Source organism: Leptopilina heterotoma, unplaced genomic scaffold (assembly GCF_015476425.1).
Source record: "Leptopilina heterotoma isolate Lh14 unplaced genomic scaffold, ASM1547642v1 Lhet_1, whole genome shotgun sequence".
Taxonomy (NCBI): domain Eukaryota; kingdom Metazoa; phylum Arthropoda; class Insecta; order Hymenoptera; family Figitidae; genus Leptopilina; species Leptopilina heterotoma.
Genome location: NW_025110812.1, coordinates 1,563,805 through 1,591,161, shown reverse-complemented (window position 1 = coordinate 1,591,161; position 27,357 = coordinate 1,563,805). Strand labels below are relative to the sequence as shown.

Sequence of the window (27,357 nt, the reverse complement as noted above, 5' to 3'; positions counted from 1 at the left end):
AATTTTTTCAATATTCTAACGGTTTATATTTATTTTCTATTTCTACTATTTCTGTTTTTTTTCTTTTTGAGAATTTCCATTACTTTAAATAATTTGCTAATAACTAGAAATCAAAAAACTATTCTCAAAAATTATAATTAAATTCTTTAAAACGATTAAATTATTTTAAAAAAATATTCGAGTTCTTTTAATAAATAAAAAAATTTTCACAGAAATTCAATTAATTTAGAATAGCATTTTCAAAAAAAAATCAATTATTTAACAAAATTTTTATATAATTCTTCACAGTAATTCAATTACTTTCACTAATAATAACATTTTTCAGGGAAATACAATAATTTAAAAAAATTGTTGACAAAATTATTTTTAATACTATTTTAAATTAATTATAATCGAAAAATTCAATTATTTTGACAAATAAATTTTTTCACAAGAATTCAATTATTTAAAATAAAATTTTCATATTTTTTATAGAATTTCGAAAAAATTAATTATTTAAAACAATGTTTATAAAATTCTTATGAAGAATTCAATTATTTTCAAAAATAACAAAATTTTTCACAGATATTCATAAATAATAAAATTTTTCTCTAGAATTCAATTATTTTTGAAAATTGTAATAAAATTCTTGTCAATTATTCAATTATTATTTACATAAATAATTTTTCGAAAGAATTCAATTATGTCGATAAATAACAAAATTATTCCCGAAAATTCAATTATTTTGAGGCATTTTAAAAAAATTCTTTGCAAAATTAAATTATTATTTTAAAAAACTCCAATAAAATCGTTCGTAAGAATTCAATTTTTTTCATGAATAATAAAAATTTCTCAGAAATTCATGTATTTAAATGAGAATCTGCATAAAATTAGTCGAAAGAAATCAATTATTTAAAATTTTTTACAAAATTCTTCGCAAGAATTATATTATTTTTATAAATATTTAAATTCTTTCATGAATAATAAAATTCGTTGGAGGAATTCAAGTTATTATCAGGATAAGAAAGAAGTAAAATTTTTTGATGAAAATTATGAAAAAGTCAGGAAAATAAAATATAGAATGGAATTTTTGTCAGTTTCGTGAAGTGTCTAAAATGAGTTTTTTTGGTTGTCAATTTTAAATTTTCGATAGCTACTTTTTTACAATTTTTTTTTTAGTTGACAGAAAAAATTATGGTCCATTCTTAAAACTTCTTTATCGAAATTTTGTTTTAGTGCCTTTTTAAAAAAAAAATCGTGAAAATGGTCAAATTTTAAGCGCTACAAGTGAATTGGCAAAGAATAAAAAGACATTTTATTCGTTAAATATAAAAATACACATTTATTTCCACCCATGATCACTTACACCACAATATCAACACATCGAGAATTTCTCAGATGAATAGAGAGCGTTGCATTCATTCCAACTCAAAAAAAAGGAAGAAAGAATTTTACAAGAAACAAATTTTTTTATTTCTGGACGTATGAATTTTTTTTTCTATCTTAAAAATACAGAATTGTGACCACAGTTTCATTTTTTTTATTTCATAAATTCGTAAACATTTTTTTTATCATAATTTTTTAAAAGTTTTTATTTAAAACACTTTGAGAAAAAGTTTTCTTAACAATAAGAAAGAAGAAAATGCAATTATAAAATGATTTTTCATTCTCTTTTTGTTTTTTTTTATTTATCTATAGATGTGTATATATATAATATAAAAATTCTGTGACGATTTATAATAAATAAAATCTTGTTTCATGGCACTTTAATATTTTAATAGTGCTTGAAAAAAAAAATCTTGGAAAAAATCACGCAATTAGTACAAGTTATAAAACCTTCACCCCACTTTCATCTTTATAGTTAATATTTTTTTTTTGTTGCTTTCCATTATTATTATTATTATAATTATTTATTTTCTACGTTTATAATATATGCCACCAGTGTATCTTAATATTCTAGAAAGAAAAAATCATCTACCCTCTTGAGAATTCGTCTAATTTTTTTTTTTTTGTTGATAAAAACGAAAAAATCTTTTCTTTATGTCTTTATTATTTTTTTTTATTGTCGAAATCTGCAGAAAAAAATTCTCTTCTCTAGAGTGTAGATGTATTTAGAGAAAAAACAAATTGTAGAAAATTTGATTTATTTACAAATTGTTAACTTTTCCTTTTTTTTCCATTTGAATATCTAAATTGGCAAGAATTGAAGTCTAAAAAAAATTATTCCATTTTGTTCGGTTTCTTGGTTATTAAAAGAAAAAATTGAGTCACGATTTCAGAATTTTTTCTCTTACTATTTTGTGGAGAAAAAAAAACTGTTTTCGGGAGTGAGACAATTTTTTTTTTTTTTGATAAGATTTTTTAAAAAACCAAAAAAGGAACTTGGTCCATTTATTATAGAAATAATTGCTCTATATATTGTAAGAAGTTTCTGGCACACAATGACGATATTTTTCTAAACTTATTATAATAACGAAAACTTCTCTTGTGATGGTTACACATAAATTATTACAGATATACATTAAATACATAACAAAAATACGATATTAGTGGCTTTATCGGAATTTTCAATTTGAGCAAAAGACAAAAAAAAAAAAAAAAAAAAAAAGGTTTTTCTTTTCATGTATTTTGTATAACTTTTTTTCATAATTTTAAAAATTTAATAAAAATCAAACACTAAATATATATATATACGGATTCATTAATCTTTTTCTTTTTTTTTATAACAAGACAATATATATATTATTAAATTATTAGTGACCATATAATAGAAATAACCCGCGATTTTTTTTAACAATCTAACACTGATTTACAACCAGATTTTTAATGTACACTCTACACATTGACTTTTACAAAAGATAATTTTTATTTCATTATTTTTTTTTTTTAAATAGTTATACGAATGCTTTTATGTTATTTCTTTCTTTTCGGATTTTTCACATTTCCAAGTTGATAATTTTACTAATGTTTTCAAATACAAACGTGCATGAGGGAATTTGTTTGCATTTTTGTGGTAAACTTGGAATTAATCTAAAAAAAAAATGTTTAATCGATCGTTATGTTAATTTCATTTTACCATTCGATGCAATTGTTGCATTAATCGTCGAATTTGTCGCCAATTCTGCACTACGTGCAACCGCTGCAGTGACTGATTTTTCCATAAATTGCTGATAAAGCGGCTTCATGATCTGAAAAAGTAATTTTTAATTTTTTTTAATTTTTTTTTTTTTAATATCTATTATGTTCTATTAATAATAAAAAAAGTTAAATATTCAGAAAAATATGCGGGGTAAAGTTACACAACTTCGTGGGGTAAATACGACACTCGACAAAAATTTTATATTTTATTTTATTTATTTTTTAAATTTATACTTATTGCATTTATTTAACCTTTATTATTTATTCTATTATTATTTTATATCCAGAAATGAAATTTAAATAAAACTACTGACAGAGGAATGTTTCATACCTTTTTCATCGACAATAATAATTCCTCAAGCACTCAATATCGTTCATTAATTTTTGAAAAAAAGCGACAAAAAAATACGAATTGAATAATTTAAAAAAAAAAATAATTCAAAAGGAAAATATTAAAATAAAAAGTAATTTTTTCCCGACAAAAATAAGAAAAATTGGTGTTTAAACTGAATTGGTGATAAAGTAGAAAAAATATGAAACGGGTGGAGATCAGATGAGACGATGTTTACGAAGTTGAGAATACGCGAAGGTATAAGCGGGCATTAAAAATAGAGACAGAAAAATACAAAGAATCAAATATCTCATTTTGTGAACGAGACGAGCGCATTGCCAGGCCTGTTGGACATAAAAAACAAAAAAAGTTAATTAAATCCAACAAAAAAAAAATTTACAAAAAAAACTTCAGTTTAGGTTTTGAATAATTTTTCCAAAAAAATACTAGGTTTACTGTAAATTTGTAGACGTTAACACGACGAGCTTTAGATGTAAAAAGAAATCGCAAAAAATACTTACATTTTCCCAAAGAGCATTCGCCAGTTCGTCTATTTTAGTCCCAATTTCTCTGAATTCACCGCTGTACCTATTTTTCGGCAATAAACACAAAAAGTTAATATAATAAAAACGATTATAAAAATATAACTGTTATTTTCTTTATTTTTATTGCAAAAAAAATTGTATTTGAAAAAATACAATTGTATTTAAAAAAAATAGTTGTAGTAAATAAATAATAATAAATAAAAAATAGATGAAGGTAAATAATAATAAAAAGAAAAAATAAATACCAAAAAAAAAGAAAAAATAAGTTAAGTGAAAATAAATAAAAAATAAATTTGCAAAAATAACTAACCTTATGTATGCCCATAAGGCTAGAGTCAATAATCCAACGCCCATTGTGACATTACAAGCGTAGGAAAATGTATTGAGACCGACAAGTCCGAAAATACCGGAGAAAATGTACATTGTAACAGCAATGGCAAAAAACACTGCTGGTGTTCTAGCTGCTTTGAAAATATTTTTACTCTCATTATGCGCCTTGAACTGAAGAAAAGCCTCGTCCATATCCTAAAAAGAAAGCATATTTTATTAGATTTCAGGAAAATATGGCTAAACAATTTTGAATACCAGGAAAAATTTTATTATTTCGATGGATTTTATTAAAAATTTTTGTAAATAATTTAATTTTTTTTTTGAAAAATTTTATGGAAGTTTAAATTATTATAAAACATGATGATAGAGATCACTCCGAGTCGAAGACTCGGAGTTATCGATATCTTCATGTTTTATAGTTATAATAAATTTGATTTATAGTTTAAAGTAAAATTTTCTCTTTTTTGACTCGGACTGGTTATATTTTTGTCAGCAACTAGTCCGCAGTTTTTTATTTTTGGTCCGTAATTTTGTGGTCCGTCTCAAAATAGGAGAAAAATGTTTACATACTTTTATCAATTTCTCCAAATACATTTGACTAAATTCTTCGCCGCCCATTTTACGTTTATTTTGAAATTGATGTAGAGCTCTGTCCACACATCGTTGATGTTCAGATTCGATATGTGCGGTCGCCAAAAAGGGTTTCGTTCCACCGCAAACGGTATCCATCATTTGCATATACAATTCCTTAGCGTCGGCTACTGCCGATAAATTATTGGCCTCGGCAGTTGCCTGTAAAAAAAAATGATTTATGAAATAATTTTTATATTAAAAATTTCAATTCGTTAAAACAACTTATTTCAGGAAAATAATAACTCACAACAAGCATGCTTTTCGGTTCGGGCAGTTCGTCTCCTTTATAAATTTTAATATAACTTTTAAAATATTCGACAAGTTCTCTAGCCTTAACAACTTGTCCGTTTATTTTTTTCGTCACCAAATTTTCCGGCGCTAAAAGCATTGGCACGAGATTTCTCAATTGTTTCTTAAATTCCGCTTCAATGTCGGACAATCGACCGTCAAATTTTGGATTTGTGGCGATACTGAGACCTGTAAATTAGAAATTCCAGAATATAAATAAGTTTAAGTTTCAAAATAACAGGATTGACACAAAAATTTTATTTTATTTTCCCCTGATTTCAGACAAAATTTTGACTTCTTCCCTGTTCCTAAAGAATATTCTGATTCACTCGAAAAAATTTTTAATTAAAAGTATGAAAATTTCAAATTTTTAAAGATTTTAATTTGAAACTTTTACAAAAATTCAATTATTTCTAAAAATTGCAATTTTAATTCAATTATTATCTAAAACTTTAACTGAAATTAATTTTTAAATCAATTTTTATTAGTAAATTCTACGATAAATAAATTCTATTATTTAAATACAAACATAGATAATTTATTGAATAATTGAATTAAAATTTAATTCTTAATACATAATTTTATCAAAAATTTTTTTAAATAATTGAATTCTTTCGACGAATTTTAATAACATTTTTAAGAATAATTACATTTTTCGAAGAATTCGATTAAAATTGTATTAATGTCATTCTATTTTTAATATTTGAATTCCTGTAAAATTTTCATTATTTTAGAAAAAGAAAAATTTTTCAAAATAATTGAATTTTATTACATTTGAAAATAATTGAATTCTTGTGATGAATACTATTATTTATGAAAATAATTGAATTTTGCAATGAATTTTATTAAAAATTCCTGAAAATAATTGAATTCTTGAGAATTTATTATTTTTGTGCAAATTGCAAAATTTTTTATTGTCAAATATAAATTTTTTAAATAATTTCATAATCAAAATTGAAAAAATTCACTTATTAAGCACAAAATAATTTTTAATTCAATTTAAATAAAATTACACGAAAGAATTTAATTATTTTCATAAATTTCCATAAAATTCAATTTCAACAGGAATTTAAAATTCTCTAAAAATAATTCAATTATTCTTAAAATATTTTTAAAAAATTCTATATAATAAAATTATTTTCAATGCAATTTTTAAATATATTCGTCAAAAAAATTGAAAGATTTCAATTATTTTCAAAAAAAAAAATAATAAAATTCTTGTGATGAATTCAATTATTTTGAATTTCTTTAATTTTAATAAAATTCTTTAAAGAAATTCAACAATTTTCGAAACAACTTTAATTGAATTTCTCGAAAAAATTTCATTATTTTAAAATATTTCTATAAAATTCTTCATAACAATTTAATTATTTCTTAAAATTTTTAATAAATTCTTCGAAACATTTCAATTTATTATTTTTATAAATAGTAAAATTCTTTGCAATAATTTAATTATTTTTATAAATAGTAAAATCCTTTGTAGAAATTCAATTTTTTTCAAAACTATTTTAAGAGAATTCCTCGAAAGAATTTAAATTTTTCAAATATTAACATAAAATTCATTTACTATCTAAAATTTTAATAAATTCTTCGGAAAAATTCAATTGCTTTCAAAGTTTTCAATTAAAATTATTGAAGAAACTCCATTTGTTTTTAAAAAAATTCAAAGAAATTCTTCAAAAGAATTTAATTAGGATTTTTAAAAATTTTAATAAAATTCTTTGCGAGAATTTAGTTATTTTTCTAAATAATAAAATTCTTTGAAGGAATTCTATTATTATTAAATTTTTTGATGAAATTCTTTGCAACAATTCGATGATTTTTAATACATTAATTTTAAAATGGAAAATATTTGAAAAGAAAAATTTAATTTTACAATTAATTGTATTAAAATTCCTGAATATAATTGAATTTCGTCGAAGAAGTTTGTTATTTATAAAGATAATTAAAATGTTGACGAGAATTTTCTTTTTTATTTTTAGAAAATAATTGAATTTCTGGAATGAATTTTAATATTTTATTAAAATAGTTGAATCTTTTGAAGAATTGCGTTAAAATTTTTAAAATTGAAACTAGTTTCAACAGAATTGAAATTAAAATTAAAAAGAAAATATTTCATTAAATGATTTATAAGTAATAACTTTATGGCAGTTCTTCAATAGAATTAAGTTATTTAAAATAAATTATTGTCAGAAATAGAAGAAATTTAAGGTTTTTTCAGAAATTCAGAATTCGAAACATTTAATTTTTTCCATTACTGTTAATAAAAATCCCTGACTTTTCCCTGACCTGTGGCAAGCCTGAATAAATTTATGTTTACACACCTGGATGTGGCATGAGAAAACAGGAAATATCCGAGAAGCATGATGTGATATGTTTCCTTAGACTTTGTAATTCGGGATGTTGTTTGTCAGAAATTTGTAATCGCCTCTCTAATATTACTTGTCCACCATCCGATCCATAATCGGCCTCATAAGGATAACTCCAATCACGAACGAGAAATTGCAACCTTTGAAATGGTGTGCTGCCTGATTTTTCTAATGCCAATCGTCCATATTCAGTGAAGAGTTGTAAATGTTGAAGATCATCTTCTTGTATATTTTGCGAAAGATTGTAAATTTGTACCGATGATACCATTGTGCTTAGTGCAAATACAGTTGCGCAATCTCTGACAGTTGATTGACTGTCAAATGTGCCCTGTGTGTCCATTAAAAGTATCGCGACTTTCTCACCATTTTCCAATGTACTGAGAAATACTTTTGACCACATTAATATTCCCGTTGTGTCACGTTCAGAGCCACCGCGCCACGAAAATCCACCCAATGGATCATTCTCATTGCCCAGCCATTCATCGTTCTTTATTTCGTACTCCACATACTGTAAAAAAAAATAGAAATTGTATAGAAATTCGTGATTTTTCTGAAAGTTCCTTTCAACTTTGAGTTTTTAATTTAGATTTTTCTTTTAAATTAAAGAAAATGTACACATAAATTTCAAAAAAATCTAAATTAAAAATTCGATAATCGTATATTTAAAACAAAAAAATTCTTGGACAAATCAATTTTCAGCCGATTTTAAAAATTATTAGATACTCGAAAAAATTTTCAATTACATTTATTTACGAATTTTTTTAATTGTAAAATTATTCAAAAACATCAACAACTTCTTTTTTAAATAAATATTTAATCATTATTATTTTTCGATAGGAATTAAGATTTTTAAAAAATTCAAATTTAAACCATTTGAAATTCAATATTAAGAATATTATTACCATATTTAATTATAATCTAAAATTTTTACTGAAATCCATTTTTAAATCAATTTTTATTAGAAAATTCTACTAGAATCCAATTATTTAAATACAAAAAACAATTTATTGAATAATTGCATGTTTCTTAAAATTGAATTGTCATAAAGAATTTTATCAATAAATTTTTAGACAATTGAATTCTTTCCACAATTTTTAATAAAATTTTCAAGAATTTTTTTTTCGAGAATCCTTGTCAAAATTTTATTTATGAAAATAATTGAATGATTGCGAAGAAATTTATAAAAAAATTTATAAATAATTGAATTCCTGTGGAATTTTTATTATTTGATGAAAATAATTAAAGGATTGCGTAGAATTTTATTCAATTTTTTTTTTTAAATAATTGAATTCTTTTGGAAAATTGTATTAAAATAGCAGATAGTAAAAATCATTGATTTGAGGAAATTTTTTGAAAATAATTGTTTTGACAAGAATTTTAATAAAATTTTTGAAAATAATTGTTTTGCCAAGAATTTTATTAAACTTTTTGAAAATAATTGAATTTCGGAGAAGTATTTAAATACTTCTCCGAAATTTAAAAATATTTTTGAACATAATTAAATTTCTGCGAAGAATTTGATTACTTTTGAAAATAATTGAATTATAAAAAATTTGTAAATAATTGAATTTTTTTGTGAAATTTCTATTATTTATACAAATAATTGAATTCTGTAGTAGAATTTTATTATTTTTCAAGATAATTGAAATTTTGAAAAGAATTTAAAAATTTTTTTAGAACATAATTGAATTTCTGTAAACATTTGTAACTTCTCTAAATTTTATGAAAAGAATTGAAGTTTTTTTTTTTGCTGTTTCCAAAAATTGACTACTTTTTATACATAAAATATTTGAAAATACAAAATTATACTTCGAGTTATCAAATTATGCGGCATTTATACTAAATAATAGGTACTTTTGAAAATTGCAATTATTATTTTTTTTAATCTGAACATTAACACTAGGCAACATTTTTTAAATTTATGCTTTTATGCTCAAGGATAATTTTTTTTATGTCCCTCTATAAATTATTTTTACGAATTCTATCTTAAACACCACAGATTGATTCTTGATTTCTTACTCAAGAAGGATTTCTTTCGCTTTTTGAAGCAAATTTTTTTTTTAGTGATGAATTTTATTTTATTGATTAAATTTATTAGAAAAAATAATTGTTATCAAAAAAATTAAATAAATGTTAATCACTTAAATTAAAAATGGATTTTTATTTTTACTTTTTTCTTGAATCACGTTTACCAGAGTGTTGTAATTATCTTTGCCATGAGATAGAATTGAATCTGCTGAAACTTTTCAGTGATTGAAATTCAGAGTAATTGTATATTATGTTCTCTAATTTGTAGGTTTTTGAAAACTGATTACAAAGTAACCGAGACATACTTTAATTTCGATACTGAGTCGACGGTTCATCAATTTGAAAATTAATGGTTTTGATGCATTTTATCGCATTCAATGTGTGACATAAAATTAACAAGCTTTGATTCAAACAATCTTTTTTTAACATCGTTAATTGTCATAGAAGTTTCTCTTTTACTTGTTGTTTTGAAATGTTAGTTTCTTCTTTGCTTTTTGCTGAAATTCTACACTCCTTTTTAGTTTTCTTGTTTTTGATAAAATAGAATAAATTTTAAAGAACAAATTTTTATACCTTGCTGTTCATGTAACGAAGAAAGAAGTCGAGGAGAAAACTCTTTCCTTTTCTGAATGCCCCAGCGACTGAGACAACGACAACACTCCTGTCTTTGATTTCATCCTGAAGAAGAATTTTCGTGAGCGCATCTTCGTCCAATTCAAAGGTATGATCCGGATGTGCCAATATTATTTGAATTGGCCAACCTGTTTCTTCGACCTCATCCTTATCGTTTATGTCAACATGTTCAATCCTCTCTCGTTTCCCCAGAGGGTCTAAAAAAAATAATTTTTTTCAATATAAAATAGAATTACCAATTTCTTTCGTAAAATACAACAGATCGTTATTAATCGATTTCATAAAAAAATTCAACTAATTATGATTTCAATAATAATAATTAATTTTAAAAACTATCGGATGAAATAGACCTTGACCTTAATCAACAATTATATCAAATTGTGTATTCGAAACTTTTAATTGCTGATTAATCAAGAATCTGTTTACAGAAACAAAATCATTCTGATGATATAGAATACAAAAAAATCGTTGGGTAAACACTTTTTCAATTGTTCCTTTGAAAATAAAAACAACAAATTCTAAAATTATCAAATACAAAAAATTAAAATTTTGTTGAAATTGTCCGACTGTAAAAAAAAATATTTTTCACTAAGTTACAAGCAAAAGAGAACAAAAACCAGACCTTTAAAAATATTTGTAAATAATTTTTTAAAGATAATAGTCTTTCAATTATAATATACAATTAAAAAATTTCCAAACAATTTAATTTTAGTAAAATCTTTTAAAAATAATTGTAATTTCATAAAATCTAAAAAAAAAAAAAATTGAATTTTAGTAAAATCGTTTAATTGAAATTTGATAAAATCTTTTTAAAACAATTGAATTTTGGTAAAATTGTTTAAAAATAATTGAAATTTGACAAAATCTTTTAAAAATAATTGAATCTTTGATAAATACAAAATAAATAATCAAATTTTTGAAGAATTTTAATTATGAATATAAACATGATTTTTCCGAAATTTTAATGAGAATCTAGAGGTAAATTTAAAAAAAATTTAATTTACTTTGTTCGAAGATAAGTAAATCTCAAAAAATTATGATAAAAACAATTCTAAGAATTAGTTTTTTTAAAAATATTCTAATGTAATTTTTCGGTAATAAATGAATTTCTTAAAAGAATTTTTTTGTAATTTAAAAAAAAAACTAAATAATTTTTTGAAGAATTTTAATTAAAAATTTTCACAATGATTGGTTTCTCCAAAATGTTAAAAATAATTCTGAAAAATTTTAATGTTTGCATTATTTTTTGTACCTATGTATTATTAGTCAATTATTATTAAAAATTAAATTATTATTATTATAGTCAATTTTCGGAATTACATTTTTGAAAATATTGAAAATAATCGAATTTAAAAAATTTATAATAAAAATAATTTTCAGAATTACTTTTTTAAAAAAAATTTTTAATATTTTTTAGAAGCTAGTTTTTTTTATTAAATTTTTTTGAGAATTCAATGACATATTTTCACAAAATTTGCAATTAAATTTCTTCAAAAGTTGATTTTCAAAAATTGTAATAATAATACTTGAAAAAAATCAATTATTTTCAATTAAATTTTACAAAATTTCAATTATTCCAAATCTGTTTAATTGCATATTTCGAAAATTTAATTGGAAAAATTATACAAAAATTATTTTTGAAATATGCATAATGTCATAAGAATTTTATTTTGTATTCTACTGTTTTTCCCCTTTCACTGATTTCTAAATTCAATTTTTCAAAATTTGAATAACAGTCTTTTTTAATGTTTTCAACAAAAATTTGAATTAAAAATTTTTAAATTCTATTTTTAAAATTGCTAATTTTATTTTTAAAAAATGAAGTAAAAAGTCAGCGGCGCTCCTTAGCGCGCGAATTTTTTGCTAATTTTTAACTAAACTTTATTTCCAAATCAATTATTTTTAATTTTTTCTTCCAATTATTTAAATAAAAAAATTCAATTTTCCATAATTATTGTAATTGTAACTGTTTATGGTTCTTTTTTTATAAAAGTTATTAAAATTAAAAAAATTTAAAAAAAAATTAAAAATTTTAATTTATTTTGATAAATAAATTATCGAAGATAATCATCTTCGAACAAAAATAAATCTAGTAAAAATGAATTTAAAAAAATAATGAAACAATTATAAAGACATAGTTTTTTAAAAATATGGTAATGTAAATTTTACGAAAATAATTGAATTTCTTTAAAGAATTTTTTTACAATTTAAAAGAAACTAATTTTTTTGTTGAATTTTAATAAAAAATGGTGAACTAAAATTTTCAACTACATTCATGATTACAAATGATATTCAGAATAAAGTTAATTAAAAAAGAATTTTTTTATATCACAATCACTCGAAATTATGATTTTTCTCCACTGTCTCGCAAAATATAATTATTTACATTCTTTGCTTTATCACTTTCATTGCATGTTTTGTAAATTAGAATATAAAGAGCTTAGTCATACTATACACAAAAAATTTATGAATTATTGTTATCAAAGGAAATTTTTAATTAAGATAGATTTAATTTATTATTATTATTATCGTTATTATCATATTAATTACAGTAATCTTGAACAATAAGAATATTAATAATAAAGATAAGAAATAATTTATATAAAAAAATAAAGCAAAACACTATGCAAAATGTTAATAATTAGCGATAATTTTTTTTAATAATCCAAAGCACCTATTTAAAGAATTTAATTATTTTCAAGCTTTTAATATTTAGTATTAAGAACATTTGAAAGTCTCAATAATTTGCAAAAAAAAATTACAGCTTTTTAACAGCTTGAACAACAAATTTTAAAGTTCGCGATAGCCGTAGTCTTTAAGCGCTTAAATGAAATGAGTTTGGGGTTCGATTCCTCTAAGATTCAATTTTTTTAAATCAGTTTTCACAAGCAATGCCCACAAGTGTTAGAATTTAGTAAAAAATTATAGTCATGGCTAGTTTTTAATAGCAAAAATAATGAATAATAAAAAGTATTCAAAATTAACAGAATTTATCGATTTCTTTTGAATTTAGAAAGCAAAGGAAAACTAAAAATAATTAAAGATCTAAAAAATCGTTATTTTTTAGATCTTTCATTATTTTTAATTTGCCTTTGTAATTTTTTTTACGTTATGCTACTACAAAAAAATGAGTTATAAAAAATTATTTAATAATAAGAATGGAATTAAAAAAAAAAATTGCACACTTTACGTTTTTCAATGAGTTTCGACATTTTAACATTGATGTCATATTCCCTCGGGAGGGTGTTACTTGATATGACGTCATCGTTTGCCCCTGACCTCGACCTATTTCTCAATTCCTCTGACGTCATTCTGATCCTTCGCAGTTCCTCCACACGCTTCCGGTTTGTCATTCTTTTTCTATCGCTCATTATTTTCGATTTATTTCGACATTTTTTTTATATAAACTTTCTTTTTTTTCAACTTTTAAGATTTTAAAAGTTTAACTATTATTTAAAACTTTCATTAAAAACATAAAAGGATACGATTTTTTAAATATGGAATAACAATGTAGGTACCGAGAGAAATTGGGATATTTTCAAAAGTTACGTAAAAAAGAAGAAAATGTTTTGATAACAAGTTATTAAAAAGAGGGAAACAAGTATTTTTTTTGTTGGAAAAATTGAGGAAAAGAAAGACTCGCGATTATTTTCTTTATAATATTTATTTATTATTTTTAATAAAAAAAATTTTTGAAAAATACGGTTCGTTTTCGCTCTTTTACACCGTGGAACGACACTTCTCAATAAAGAGGCGATTCAACTAAGACGTGAAAATATCTAGAAATATCTCTTAGTTCTTCTCTTGGCAACATTCCACAAACGGTGAAAAATTATGTCCGGGGTTGATCCTAAACTAGAAATCATCACACTGCCAAAAAATTAAAATTCCCCAATCTTTTTCTTTTCGTTTAAAGGTAAATTAATTTAATTTTGTTCCATTTTTGTAATTTTCAAGTTATTTTTATGATTTTTATTTTATTCTTTTAAAACATATTTTATATTCCTAGTTATCTTCAGGTTTGCTCAAATTATTACTCACAAAAATGTTCTATTGCTTCTTTTTTAAATAAATATTTAATCATTATTATTTTTCCATAAAAAATTAAGATTTTCAAATTCAAACCTTTTTGAAATTAAACAATTTCAAAAAAATTATTATGAAAATAATTGAATTTCTGTGAAAAATTTTGTTATTTTTGAAAATAATTGAATTTTTAAAAAGCATTTTATTGTTTATGGAAATAATTGAATTCTTGCGAACGATTTTATTAGAATTCTTTAAAATAATTGAATTTCCAAAAGGAAATTTATTACTTTTAAAAATAATTGAATTCTTGTGATGAATATTGTTATTTATGAAAATAATTGAATTTTGCAAAGAATTTTATTAAAATTCCTCAAAATAATTGAATTTTCGGGAATAATTTTGTTATTTATCTTTGATAATTGAATTCTTTCGAAGAATTATTTATGTAAATAATTGAATTCTTGGGAAGAATTTTATTAAAATCTAAAAGAATAATTGAACTAATTTAAAAGAAATTTAATTAAAATTGTATTCCAGAACTCTTGCTTAGAATTTTATCAAAATTTTTTTTTTTTAAATTGAATTTCCATGAAAAATGTTATTATTAGTGAAAGTAATTGAATTATTGTGAAGAATTATATAAAAATTTTGTTAATTAATTGATTTTTTCGCAATTTTTTTGAAATTCTATTCTAAATTAACTGAATTGCTGTGAAAATTTTATTATTTATTAAAATAATTGAATTTGGATGAATTTTATCAATTATTTTTTAAATAATTGAATTCTTTTGCGAAATTTGATGAAAATACTAGGTATTGAAAATAATTGAATTGTTTTAAAGAATTTGATTATAATTTTTGATAATAGTTTTTTTATTTCTAGTATTATCATTTTTACTAATTCAAAAGAGAGTTTAATATTCAATTATTATCTAAAATTTTAACTGAAATTCATATTGAAATGAATGTTTATTAGATTTTCATGAATTTTAATAAAATTTTTAAGAATAATTTCATTTTTCGAGAAATTACCTAGATTAAAATTGTATTAAAAATAATTGAATCTCTGTTAAAAAATTTGATTGAATTGAGAAAAGTTTTTGAAAAGAATTGAAATTTTGCCAAGAATTTTATTATTTATAAAGATAATTGAAATTTTGATGAGAATTTTAAAAAAAATTTTGACCATAATAATTGAATTTTTGCGAAGAATTTTATTATTTTTGAAAATAATTGAATTCCTGGGAAAAAATGTTATTCTTCATGAAAATAATTGAATTATTGCGAAGAAATTTATAAAAAATTCGAAAATGGATCACTTTGACTTTTCGAAACAGAGAAAAGTTACTTTTTCGAATTATAATTTAAATTAATTTTTAATGTTTTAAGATACATTATTTTTCAGTAAACATCTAAAAACTTTAAGAAAAAACGAATAAATTTTCTACATTTTATTCATATCTTTGAAAAATATTAGAGAAAAATATATTTTTGAAAAATTCTTTTGCTTCTGAAGAATTTTACCGACTTTAAAAATATCATAACTTTTACATAAACATTTCAAAAAAATTTCTAAAATTAAAAAAGTTTTTATTTTTAGTTTTTTATTTTTTGAAAATTTGAACATTTTTCTGCTGTCTATTTTTATAATTTATACCACTTTCCTGTTGCATTTTGGAATGACAAATTTTTAGAATCAAAATTCGAGGAGACTGTGAATTAAACTCTCGGGTTCGTCGGACGGCGGTTAAAAGAATTAGTTTAATTTATTGTAAAAGGAATCTTTTTAAAAATTCGTTTAAAATTTTACCACTTTTTTTACTTTTAGAAATTTTATTTTTTTGAAAATATTTAAATTTAAAATCTATTTTTTTATTATTTATTTTATTTTTTATTCTTATTATGTTCTCATATTAATAGTTATATAATATAATTCTCATATAAGTTATAATTTTTAAACTAAATAATAATATAATAATAATAATTTTAATCAATTTAAATAATTTTATTTAATTTTTAATTCATAAATAATACCAGTATTATAAATGAAATTAATAATACTTATAAGTAATTAAAAAATTAATATAATCTATTTATTTCTTTTCTTTTTAAAAACATTTCTTTTTATAATAGTAAACTAAATTTTTTATTGGTAATTAAAGGATTTTAAAATACTTTTCATTTGTCCAAAGAGGAAATCTTTTTAAATAAATAATAAAATGGAATATCCGCTTAGAGTGAAAGGTTTCTTTTAAAGTTAAATAGACTGTTATTTAGTGAAGTTTTTCTTCAATAATTTAAAAGTAACTACTTTAATAATTTAGATAATGTATACGATGCTACTTTTTTACAAATCGAGAAATATATGTAAAGTTTATTTTAGCCTTTACATTTTATCAGTAAAAAATTTAATATTCGCATCAATTAAAAAGAAAATTATGAAAAAGAAAATATAAAAATTAAAGAAAGAAAATTATTTTTTAAACTACAATTTTTTATACATTTTTTTAAATTATAAATTATTTACTAAATGTAAACAAAAATAATTATTAAATTTATTTTCTAAAATTTGTCCTTGGTTTATTTTTATTTTTATCTCCATGACAAGTCTCAATAAATATTGATGACATCAGCCTTTTTCTCCATATTTAAATTAATCTCTTTAAATCGATGATGACAATTTTTTTTTGTTTCAATATTTTGAAAAAAAGAGTTTTTAAAAATTTTAAACTAATTAATATTTTTTTAAATTATTATCCAAACTTTAAAATAAAATTATTTTATTGATATAAATAAAAATAATTAATTATTTTCTGCGTATACAAATATATAAAAAAAGAGTATTAAAATTAAATTCTGAAATTTGCCCTTTAAAATTTAAATCCACATTGTTTGCGAATATTGTCACTAGACGGCGAGACATTCACCACCATGCTTTCTGCCTTGAAAGCAATCAGCTGCTTTTTCTAATTACAATAAAAATCAATTTCTCACACTTTAAGCACATAATTTGATTTTATTAAATAAAACATTTTGAAAATTAGTATTTTTTTTATTATTTTTTAAATATTGTATATTATACTATTTAAATTGGACAATATTTATAAAAATTTCATTCATCTTTGACATAATTCATAATCACTTCCTGTAGATATTTTTATTTCCTATATTAACTAATTTTAATTTCATTTTTTCTCCATTAAATTTTCAATAGTTTCAAACAGATTAGAAGAAAAGCAAAATTCAATGTTGAATTTCCGAAAAAAAACATTCATGTGTCAAACAATTTCCATAATTCACAAATAAGTATATATATTGAATAAAATGGAGAATATTTTTCAAGTGTCAAATGACGTCATAAGGAAAAATTAATTCCAGAATTGCATTCAATATGCATGAAACATATCGAAAGGAATAGAGGATATAGAATTATTATCGAAAAGCATATCTAAGTTGGAGATGGACATCGATCAGAATGGTGATGAAATTTGAAGGTTAGGTATAATATACCAGGGAGAATAAATTTTATTGAAATTTGAAAGTAATTTGTTTACGTTTGTAAATTGTCATTAGAATGAAAATTCGTGTTAAATGACTTACCAACGTTTGAGGTATCACAATCGCCACTCTGTTTACGTTCCTTAGTGTCCGCCATATTGAGTTACGAATAACAAACCCCACTTCCGGAGATGCGCGAGTGTTAAACGTGTCAACCACTTTGCTATATGCAATACGCAGCAACAGCATTTACTACGTAAACCAGTAGTGTATACAATATAGACTTGTATATTTGTGTATGTAACGTCATCAAAAGTTCGTATCGAGGTTAAAAAAAAGTTGCATGTTGCATTCTGCATATGTGAATAATTGTTGTAAAAAGAAATTCATAACGTTTTATTTTGTCTCGTCATTGTAGAGATTTTCTTTACAGTGCTGAAAGTGATGATTTCTATTTCTACCAAAATGTCCAAATACAATTATTGAATAATTTACCAAATTAGAGAAAATAATTTTAGTTGTAAAATAACTAATTATATTTTTAGAGTAGCAGTCTAGTTATATTTTATATAAGGGGCAAAATTCCTCAATTGTCCTAACTTAAAATCGAAAGTCTTCAAATCGGGCTGATTTTTGCACAAACTTTAATGCTATAGGAGAGAACTTTACCCATAAAATATTAAGATATATTTTATTCAAAATTGAAGGAGGGGAGGGGGTTAAAGTTTTTGGTAACGTGTCAACAGTGGATTTCTTTAGCTAACATAGCTAAAATACAGTAGAGTGGACAAAATTTTGACCTATATATTTTCGAAAGGTTTTTTCCTCCTCTTTCGAATGGTGTAAAAATTTTTTTTTTAATTAACAATTTTATCTTATCTTTGCAAATTTTGCCAAAATTGCCGTTGTTTGATGGTACCCAAAAATATTTTAGATTAAAAGTACCAAAAAATTATAGCGTGTGGTTCAGACTGTCTAATAAATATCAAAACAGAATATTTGACAATTAAATGCGAAAAAGATGTCATAAATGTGGATTGGTAATCCCATGATATCAGTAATAAACCGAATGGAGTTAAACTCGTGGGATTCAATACCGAAACTATTTAATTCTTTAGTTAGTAGCACCTTTTTTTATGCAATTCAAATATGGGGCCTCAGATACCTTAATGAAATAGAAAAAACACAAACGACTTTTTATAAAAAATTATTGTTGCTTCCTCAAAACACCCCTAATTACGCGATCAGGTTAAAGACCGGAACCTCACGAGTAAAGTTTTTAAACAGACATTCAACCTAATTGAAAAAATTTTAAGTATGGGCAATGAAAGATACCCCAAATTTTGTTTATTACAATTAATTAATCAATCGAAAGCTTCGAAATGTAATATTAAATATAATTGGTGTGCACAAGTAGAAAAAATGTTCGCAGATATGGGAGAAACTATTGTTTGGAATCTCGAATTTATTCAGGGAAACAAAGAACGATTATCAAAAACATATGAAAATTTTCTGCATATTGAAGATGTAAATTCCCTATCAAATTCCAGTTCTTTTCAGATACTTCCTCATCTCACTTTGAGAGAGGGAGCTCAAACCTACTTGAAATTGAAATTGCCACTCTTTTTTTATTAAAGTGTTTGCTCAAATTAGATTAACCAACAAATACAATTTAAGAATAATCTACAAAAAAGGAATATTGAATTTAAATAATATTAATTGCTGTGGAGAACCTATTTTGAGAGGGAAAGAACTATATCACATATTAATAGAGTGTCAAATGTTTAAAAATATCAGAAAACAATACCTATGTAATAGTGAGGATGAATCAGTGATAAAGGATTTTTGTATCGACCTTTTAAACAATCCGGATACACATGGAGTGAAAACAATGAACTATTTATATGTAAAGAATGTTGTTAAAAAATTAGGATTACCATAAAGTAAAATGTAACTGATAAGGATGACTTAAGTCAACTCTTTTGTATGGGCCAGTGGTCCGAAACAAATAAACTTATATATATATATATATATATATATATATATATATATATATATGGGACATTCCACGTCAACACAGACAGAGCTCTAAACAAAAATTGCTTTGATGGATTTAAACGTTCTAGGGCTTAAAAGATTTCTACGTTCATGTACTTTAAGATGCCGATGGGCGTTTTTTGAAAAATTCCATTTCCGATGCCAATAGAACTGTCAAAAGTCAAAAGGTCCAAAAATCTCAAAATACTTTTATGAATTAAAAGCAAAAAACGAGGTAATTTATTCTGTAACTCATTCTTTATCAGTTTTTAAGGTTCCCGAATATAAATCTAAAGTTTTTTTTTAAAAATCCAAAATGGCGAATTCAATATGGCGGACAAAATTCAAATTTGATCAGATTCGATTAAAACTTGTTACTCGGGGGTTTTTAGGGTCGCTGATTACGAATCTAAAGTCACTTTTTAAAAATTCAAAATGGCGGATCCAATATGGCGGAAAAAATTTTCAAATTTGATCCGATTCCCTTAAAACGTGTTACTCGGGGGCTTTTGGGGTCGCAGATTATGAATATGAAGTTACTTTGTGTTTGAGACTTCAAATTCATAATCAGATACGCTAAAAACCACCGAGTAACACTTTTTAATTAAATCTGATCAAATTAAAAAATTTGATCCGCCATTTTGAATTTCTACAAAGTAACTTCATATTCATAATCTGCGACCCCAAAAGCCCCCGAGTAACACGTTCTAAGGGAATCGGATCAAATTTGAAGATTTTTTCTGCCATATTGGATCCGCCATTTTGAATTTTTAAAAAGTGACTTCAGATTCGTAATCAGCGACCCTAAAAACCCCCGAGTAACAAGTTTTAATCGAATCTGATCAAATTTGAATTTTGTCCGCCATATTGAATTCGCCATTTTGGATTTTTAAAAAAAAACTTTAGATTTATATTCGGGAACCTTAAAAACTGATAAAGAATGAGTTACAGAATAAATTACCTCGTTTTTTGCTTTTAATTCATAAAAGTATTTTGAGATTTTTGGACCTTTTGACTTTTGACAGTTCTATTGGCATCGGAAATGGAATTTTTCAAAAAACGCCCATCGGCATCTTAAAGTACATGAACGTAGAAATCTTTTAAGCCCTAGAACGTTTAAATCCATCAAAGCAATTTTTGTTTAGAGCTCTGTCTGTGTTGACGTGGAATGTCCCATATATATATATATATATATATATATATATATATAAATTAAAACTCATCGTAAGATTTTAATTATAAAGAATTCAATTATTTTCATAAATAATATACAATTTTTAAAGAAATTCAATTATTTCTATAAATAATAAAACTCATCGCAGGATTTCAATTATTTTTAATATAATTTTAAATTAATTTCGCTAAAAACGCAATTATTCTTATAAATTTGAATAAAATTGTTCGAAAGAATTCAATTGTTTAAAATATTTTTGATATAATTTGTTTTTTAGAGTAATAATAATAATAATAATAATAATAATAATAATAATAATAATAATAATAATAATAATAATAATAATAATAATAATAATAATAATAATAATAATAGTAATAATAATATAATAATAATAATTATTATTTTCAATTCATTTCATGAATGAATTTAATTAATTATCAAAAATTTTAATGCAATTCTTCGTAAAAATTCAATTATTTTAAAAAAAATTGATAAAAGTTCTTTATAAGAATTGAAATTTAAGAAATATTCGATTATTCAATAAATTATTTATTTTTGTATTTAAATAGTTGAATTTTGGTTGAACTTTCTAATTAAGAGTTGATTTAAAATCGAATTTCAGTTGAAATTTTAGATAATAATTGAATATTAAAAGCGTTATAATACGATTTTTTTTAGAAACAATTAAATTTTAATAAATTATTATAAATTGAAATCGTTGAAAATTGTAGGTATAATTGTTTGAAAAACTATATAAAACATTTAAATTTTTACTTCAAAAAAATTATTAATTTATTTTCTTAATTCCTGTGAACAATTTAAATGTAATTTTATTAAATAATTTTATTTGTTTACTTTTAAAAATTACTTTTAAATACAATTGTATTTTTTAGGATAAAAATTTAGAAAATAATTGAATTTTTCAAAAATTTAGAATTAGAGTTCTCAGCAGGATTAGAATAAAAATAAAGATTTTTAATTGAAATCAGGAAAAAGTCAGGCAAATACTGAATCAAATTTTTGTGAATCGACTAAAACTTTTTTTTTTATTCGTAAAAATTAATTTTCGATAGTTACTTTTTTATTGCTTTTTTTTAGTATTAAAGCTACAGTTTGATACTTTTTTAAAATTAATTATTGGGTGTGTAGCCTGTGTTTGGGTTTTATAGAATATGGAATTTGCTTTAAAAAAGTTAAAGCACTAGCAATCTAATTCGTATGAAGAGAACTTCATTCTCAGAAAAATTTGAAGATATATGAATATTATTAATAAATAATTTAATGCAGACGTTATTAAACATTTATATTCTTTAATTATTTGTAATCGTTCTAATGCTCAATGTTTTTATGCATACTGTAATTTTTAAAAATGTTTATTTTGGTGTAATATTTTTTTATTGCAATTCTCATATTTTTGATTGGAAAAATCCATGTCAAAATGAAACGTCGTATTTATAACGGAAAATTGAAGTTTACTTTATATGATCGTTATGTTTTAAAATTATTAATATAATAATGGAAGGGTACCATTTGATTAATTTAGATTGTTGTTAATAGTTTTATATATTTTTTTTGTCTAATATGCTTAAATAACAATTTAGATAAATTAATAATGAGTTTATATGTAATATTTAAATACTGATTGATTTTTCGGTACAGTTTTCATTTGTTGATGAATTAGCAGCATTCGAGGGTAATACAATTTTCTGAGCACGTATCTTTACATTTGTGATCATCTTTCTTACAATCAGAAGTACATTTCTTTTCACATTCATCTTTCTTACAATCAGAATTACATTTCTCTTTACATTCATCTTTCTTACATTCAGAATTACATTTTGTTTTACATTCCTCTGTCTTGCAGTTAGAATTACATTTCTCTTTACATTCATCTTTCTTACATTCAGAATTACATTTTATTTTACATTCCTCTGACTTGCAGTCAGAATCACATTTATGTTTACATTTGCAATGATGATGATGATGATCGCATTCTTCTGAACTAGAATCACTAGAATCACTAGACTCGCTAGATTCACAAGAATTGCCAGATTCACAAGATTCGCTAGATTCACTAGATTCGCTAGATTCACTAGACTCAGAACCAGAGCAAGAACCTGAGTCAGAACAAGATTTGCTACTAGAATCAGAGCAACAATCTTTTTTACTATGTTTACAGCTGTGGAAAGAAAAATGCATAATTAGTTACTAGTTATACGAATAAGTTTTATTATGAGGAATTATGTAAAAAATAGGGTGGGGGAAATTTAGCAGAAATTCTTTATAATATTTTAGTTTGTTTTAAAAAAAAATTTCTTTTTTTGGTAAATAAAAAGTGTATAAATGTAGAAAAAAAGTTTATCGAAATTAAGATGAATGCACTAATAAATAGTTCACTTTTTCGTGAAATGTTAATTTTCGAAAAAAATTAAAAATCGTCTCATGATATTAAATAACAAAAAATTATTTCAATAATGGATATTTACCAATGGTGATTGTGATTTTTCTCTGCTTTACAATCTAATAATATGCAACACTCATCCTTGTCTGTAGAGGTACAATTTTTTTTACAACAATCTGAAAAATAAAATTTAAGCTAAGTTGATGTTATACATACCATAGGTACCATACAGTAATATTATATATTATATACAATAAAATTATGGCACATATACATTTTTTTATTTTTAAATTTTAACTTTTTTGTACATCAAAAAAGCGATACAAGAAACTCTTTTATTAATTTAAATCAACGAACGAAAAAAAATAAATATAGATGATACATATCAAATTCAAGACTTTTTGTGCAAAAATATTTAAAGTATAGCTAATAAATTATTTTTGAAATTTTTAGTCCGCCATATTGAATTCTAAATTTTTTTAAAATTATTCTTTGATAAATTTCGAATTACTATTCAGCCAATTTCAATAAAATTTACACTATCCATGAAAATTGTGTAAATATTACTTTTTTAATGCCTTAAAAATATTTATAAAACACAAAAGCGCGTATAGTTTTGTTTCAATTTGAAAATTAAATGTAAGAAAATATTCATTAAAACTTCAGTAAAGAATTAAACAATATTTAACGAAAAAAAAAAATTTAAAAAAATTCTCAAAATCAAAAATATGGTTTTGGTTTATAAAATTTATTAAATAATTAATCGATAAGTTGAAAAAAAGTATTTTGAAATAAAAGTTATGAAATCAGTTTTATTGCATTACTATATTATTTTGTAATGATTTGATTTGAAATATAATAAGTTGCAATTATAAAGATGCGATATAAGCACTTATATTCGTTATATGTGAAATTTATTTTACTTTCGAAAAATTAAAAATCAATATTTTTATTTCACACTTTTGATTATTTATCTGTATATGTTTTAGTTTTGGTATTTCAAAATTTCTGTCATTTAAAATTTAAGTATTCTTAATTATTTCTTAAATTTAAAATTAAAAAAATAAATTTAATTTTTTGATAATATTATAAATTATATATAATTATATATAAAAATTATAATATATAAAATATATAATTATTATAATTATTATATTATTATAAAGACTAACTAACTAATAATATTATTATTATATACTATAATATACATATATGTGATGAGCTCCGAAGAAAGGTACCAAAGAAGCAAATCATTTTAAGGTTATGTTTGTGTTATTTTTACCTTAATTGCAAATTTTCATTTAATTTAAAACTAAAATAAATTTTTATCAATTTTTTGCTGTAATGACGAAAACTTAAACATCAGTGATTTACATTGAAAGTTGATCCTCTTTGTATATTTCAATTCCAAAAATTACAAACATAACCTAAAAATTTTTACTTCTTAGGTACCTTTATTCGGAACGCGTTAGATATTATAATAATATTAATTATAGTTATATGATAATTATCATAAATACAATAATTATTTTTATATGATTTAAATTTAATTATTAATAAAATTTTCTTCAAATTTTCTGAATATAATAAATAATTTTAAATTCATGTTACCTTTCAACGATCGTTTGACCATTAGTTTTGAATGTTGATTCTAAATGAAAAAGAAAGTAAAGTACAATTAGTACCAAATAAACAAACAAATAATAATCTTAAATTTTTAAACAATAATGTTAAACATTTTTTTAATGATTAAATTTGTGGGTTTCGTAATATATATTATATACCTACAATAACAATACAATTATTACAATGTATTTTTATCAAATAAGAATAAAAAATATAGAATAAATAAAAAATTGACATGTTAAAAAATGCAAGAAAACAAAATTAAATAAGAAAAATGAATAAAAAATGAATTAAAAAAAAACACAGTGAATAATGTACAAAATTAAATAAATAAAATTGACATGTTAAAAAATGTAAGAAAAAAATTAAACAAAAAAATGAATAAAAAATTAATTTAAAAAAAACACAGTGAATAATGTACAAAATTAAATAAATTTAAATTCAACTTACCTGTAACTCTTTCTGATTTAATACGTTGCCATTTATATTTGTACATATTAAAATATAAGTAATAAAAAAACCAAAGTAGAATAAATGCATATAATTGTTTGACATTTTTATATCAAACTACCATTTGAATTCTCTACGAAATACTGTGAAGAAAATTTACATTTTCAGAATATATATATATAGATCTTCCCACCAATGGTAATTATTATCATTAGTATTATTATCAATGGTGAGATGTGATTTTTGAAAGAAATATATTTTATCGTAATCTTTTATTAAATATAAAACTATTATCGATTTAAACGAAATAAAATTATAAATAAAAAAAAGTGATTAAGCACATCTGATTTTAAATTATATATCTATATGTAAATAAAAAAATTTTTGTTGTTATTAGTTATTACGTTTCACAGAATTTAAAATTATTATACAATTTTCTAACAGTATAGGCAGAAATGGTAGGAATAAAAATTATTAATTTAAGCAGAGCGAGTTATTAAGAAAATTAATTGATTTAAAAACTTTTACACCTATAGGAACACTTATTCCAGATTTTGGAGCAGGACATGAAAATAACATTTTAATTTTAATCACCCTTACATAATTTATTTATTATTTAATAAAAAAAATTTTTTATTTTTTTTAAATTCTTTTTTATTAATCAAATCTATATGAAATTCGAATAAAAAATAATTTATAAATGAATCAAAAATGTAAACATCGATTTCATCTCGCAATCGAAGAAAAATGTCACGCCTCTGATATTTTAAAAATTGTTTACATTATTACAATTTTTTAAAATTATTTAGATAAATGATACATGCGAATTTTATCGCTATACATGTCTTAATAATAAAATCCTGATAATTTTTTTTTAAATACGTATATATACTCAACAAATACAAAAAAAGTCGCAGACTTTAACACACTTAGTAATTGTTTTTATGTTCAGTAATTTAACAGGGTAAAAATATATATACAATTTCTAGAATTCATAAAAAAATTCGAAATTTTTTTAAAATTAAAAAAAATTTTTTTAAAAATAATTTTGTGAATAATTTTATTTAAAAATTCAAAAAATAATTAAATTTTATAAAAGTTGCGCTTGCAATTTCTATAAATAATAAAACTGGCTATTTAATTTATTATAATTATGTAAATTACAAAATTTTTTATTATCAAAAATCATGTTCCATTTTTGAATATAATTTTAGATATACCTACAAAATTTAAAAAAATGTAATTTTAATAAAATTCTTTGAAACAAATTTAATTATTTTCAATATAATTTTAATAAAATTTTTCAAAAGATTTCAATTATAAGGATTTAATTATTTTCAATACAATTTTAATTAAATTTCTCAAAAGAATATTTAATATAATTGTTTTCGCTCAAAATTTTCATAAAATACTTCAGTACAATTAAATTATTTTTAAAAAGTTTAATAAAATTCTAAGTAAAAATTAAATTACATATTTCAGATTCAAAATACTCAAAAAGTTACAAAAATTACAAAAAAGTAATATAAAAATTAATATAAAATGTTATTAAGAATGTTATTAAAAATGTTATATTTTAAAATAGAAAATAATTCATATATAAAATAATGAAAAATAAATTAATTTATAAATTTTTTTTGCAATAATATTAACACGCAACTTATTAAAAATTTGAATTCGTAAATATTTGAACAAATTAGAACAAAAGTGATTCGAAATTTCTAAAAATTAATTCTTTAATTCTAAATAGAACGAAACATTGAAATAAATAAAATTCAATTTTTCTCAGAAAATAATTATTTATTATTGACTATATTTCAATATAATATACATCATATTTCTTGATTATAAGAAAATTTCTCTTA

The 27,357-nt window shown here is 22.0% G+C and overlaps 2 protein-coding genes across 3 annotated transcripts; both read right to left on the bottom strand.

The window, feature by feature from the left end:
* Nucleotides 1–2,911: 2,911 nt before the first annotated feature.
* On the bottom strand, nucleotides 2,912–18,059 carry LOC122512545 (atlastin). Of its 2 annotated transcripts, none has more exons than XM_043628447.1 (8): nucleotides 17,904–18,059; nucleotides 10,215–10,471; nucleotides 7,569–8,121; nucleotides 5,204–5,433; nucleotides 4,894–5,115; nucleotides 4,304–4,518; nucleotides 3,970–4,036; nucleotides 2,912–3,167 (listed from the first exon to the last, which is right to left on the bottom strand). In XM_043628447.1, the coding sequence occupies exons 1-8, from the start codon at nucleotides 17,956–17,958 to the stop codon at nucleotides 3,036–3,038; spliced, it is 1,731 nt and encodes a 576-aa protein (XP_043484382.1). In that variant the 5' UTR covers nucleotides 17,959–18,059; the 3' UTR covers nucleotides 2,912–3,035. The 2 variants fall into 2 exon arrangements, with proteins under 2 accessions (XP_043484382.1, XP_043484390.1); XM_043628455.1 differs by lacking the exon at nucleotides 2,912–3,167 and adding an exon at nucleotides 3,586–3,792.
* A 4,581-nt stretch (nucleotides 18,060–22,640) lies between these two features.
* Nucleotides 22,641–25,649, bottom strand: LOC122510942 (dentin sialophosphoprotein-like). Its single transcript, XM_043625940.1, has 4 exons — nucleotides 25,493–25,649; nucleotides 25,028–25,067; nucleotides 23,502–23,592; nucleotides 22,641–23,194 (listed from the first exon to the last, which is right to left on the bottom strand). The coding sequence occupies exons 1-4, from the start codon at nucleotides 25,595–25,597 to the stop codon at nucleotides 22,693–22,695; spliced, it is 738 nt and encodes a 245-aa protein (XP_043481875.1). The 5' UTR covers nucleotides 25,598–25,649; the 3' UTR covers nucleotides 22,641–22,692.
* Between the last annotated feature and the right edge of the window lie 1,708 nt (nucleotides 25,650–27,357).

Excerpts from the sequence above, each read along its gene's own strand:
- LOC122512545 (XM_043628447.1), bottom strand. The coding sequence starts at position 17,958 with ATGGCGGACACTAAGGAACGTAAACAGAGTGGCGATTGTGATACCTCA. Across the intron at positions 5,434-7,568 it reads TTTTCTCATGCCACATCCAG|GTCTCAGTATCGCCACAAAT; the intron begins GTGTGTAAACAT and ends TCTAATTTACAG. Across the intron at positions 4,519-4,893 it reads ATTTGGAGAAATTGATAAAA|GATATGGACGAGGCTTTTCT; the intron begins GTATGTAAACAT and ends CTTTCTTTTTAG.
- LOC122510942 (XM_043625940.1), bottom strand. The coding sequence starts at position 25,597 with ATGTCAAACAATTATATGCATTTATTCTACTTTGGTTTTTTTATTACT. Across the intron at positions 25,068-25,492 it reads TAAATCAGAAAGAGTTACAG|AATCAACATTCAAAACTAAT; the intron begins GTAAGTTGAATT and ends TTTTTCATTTAG. Across the intron at positions 23,195-23,501 it reads AAAAATCACAATCACCATTG|CTGTAAACATAGTAAAAAAG; the intron begins GTAAATATCCAT and ends TTCTTTCCACAG.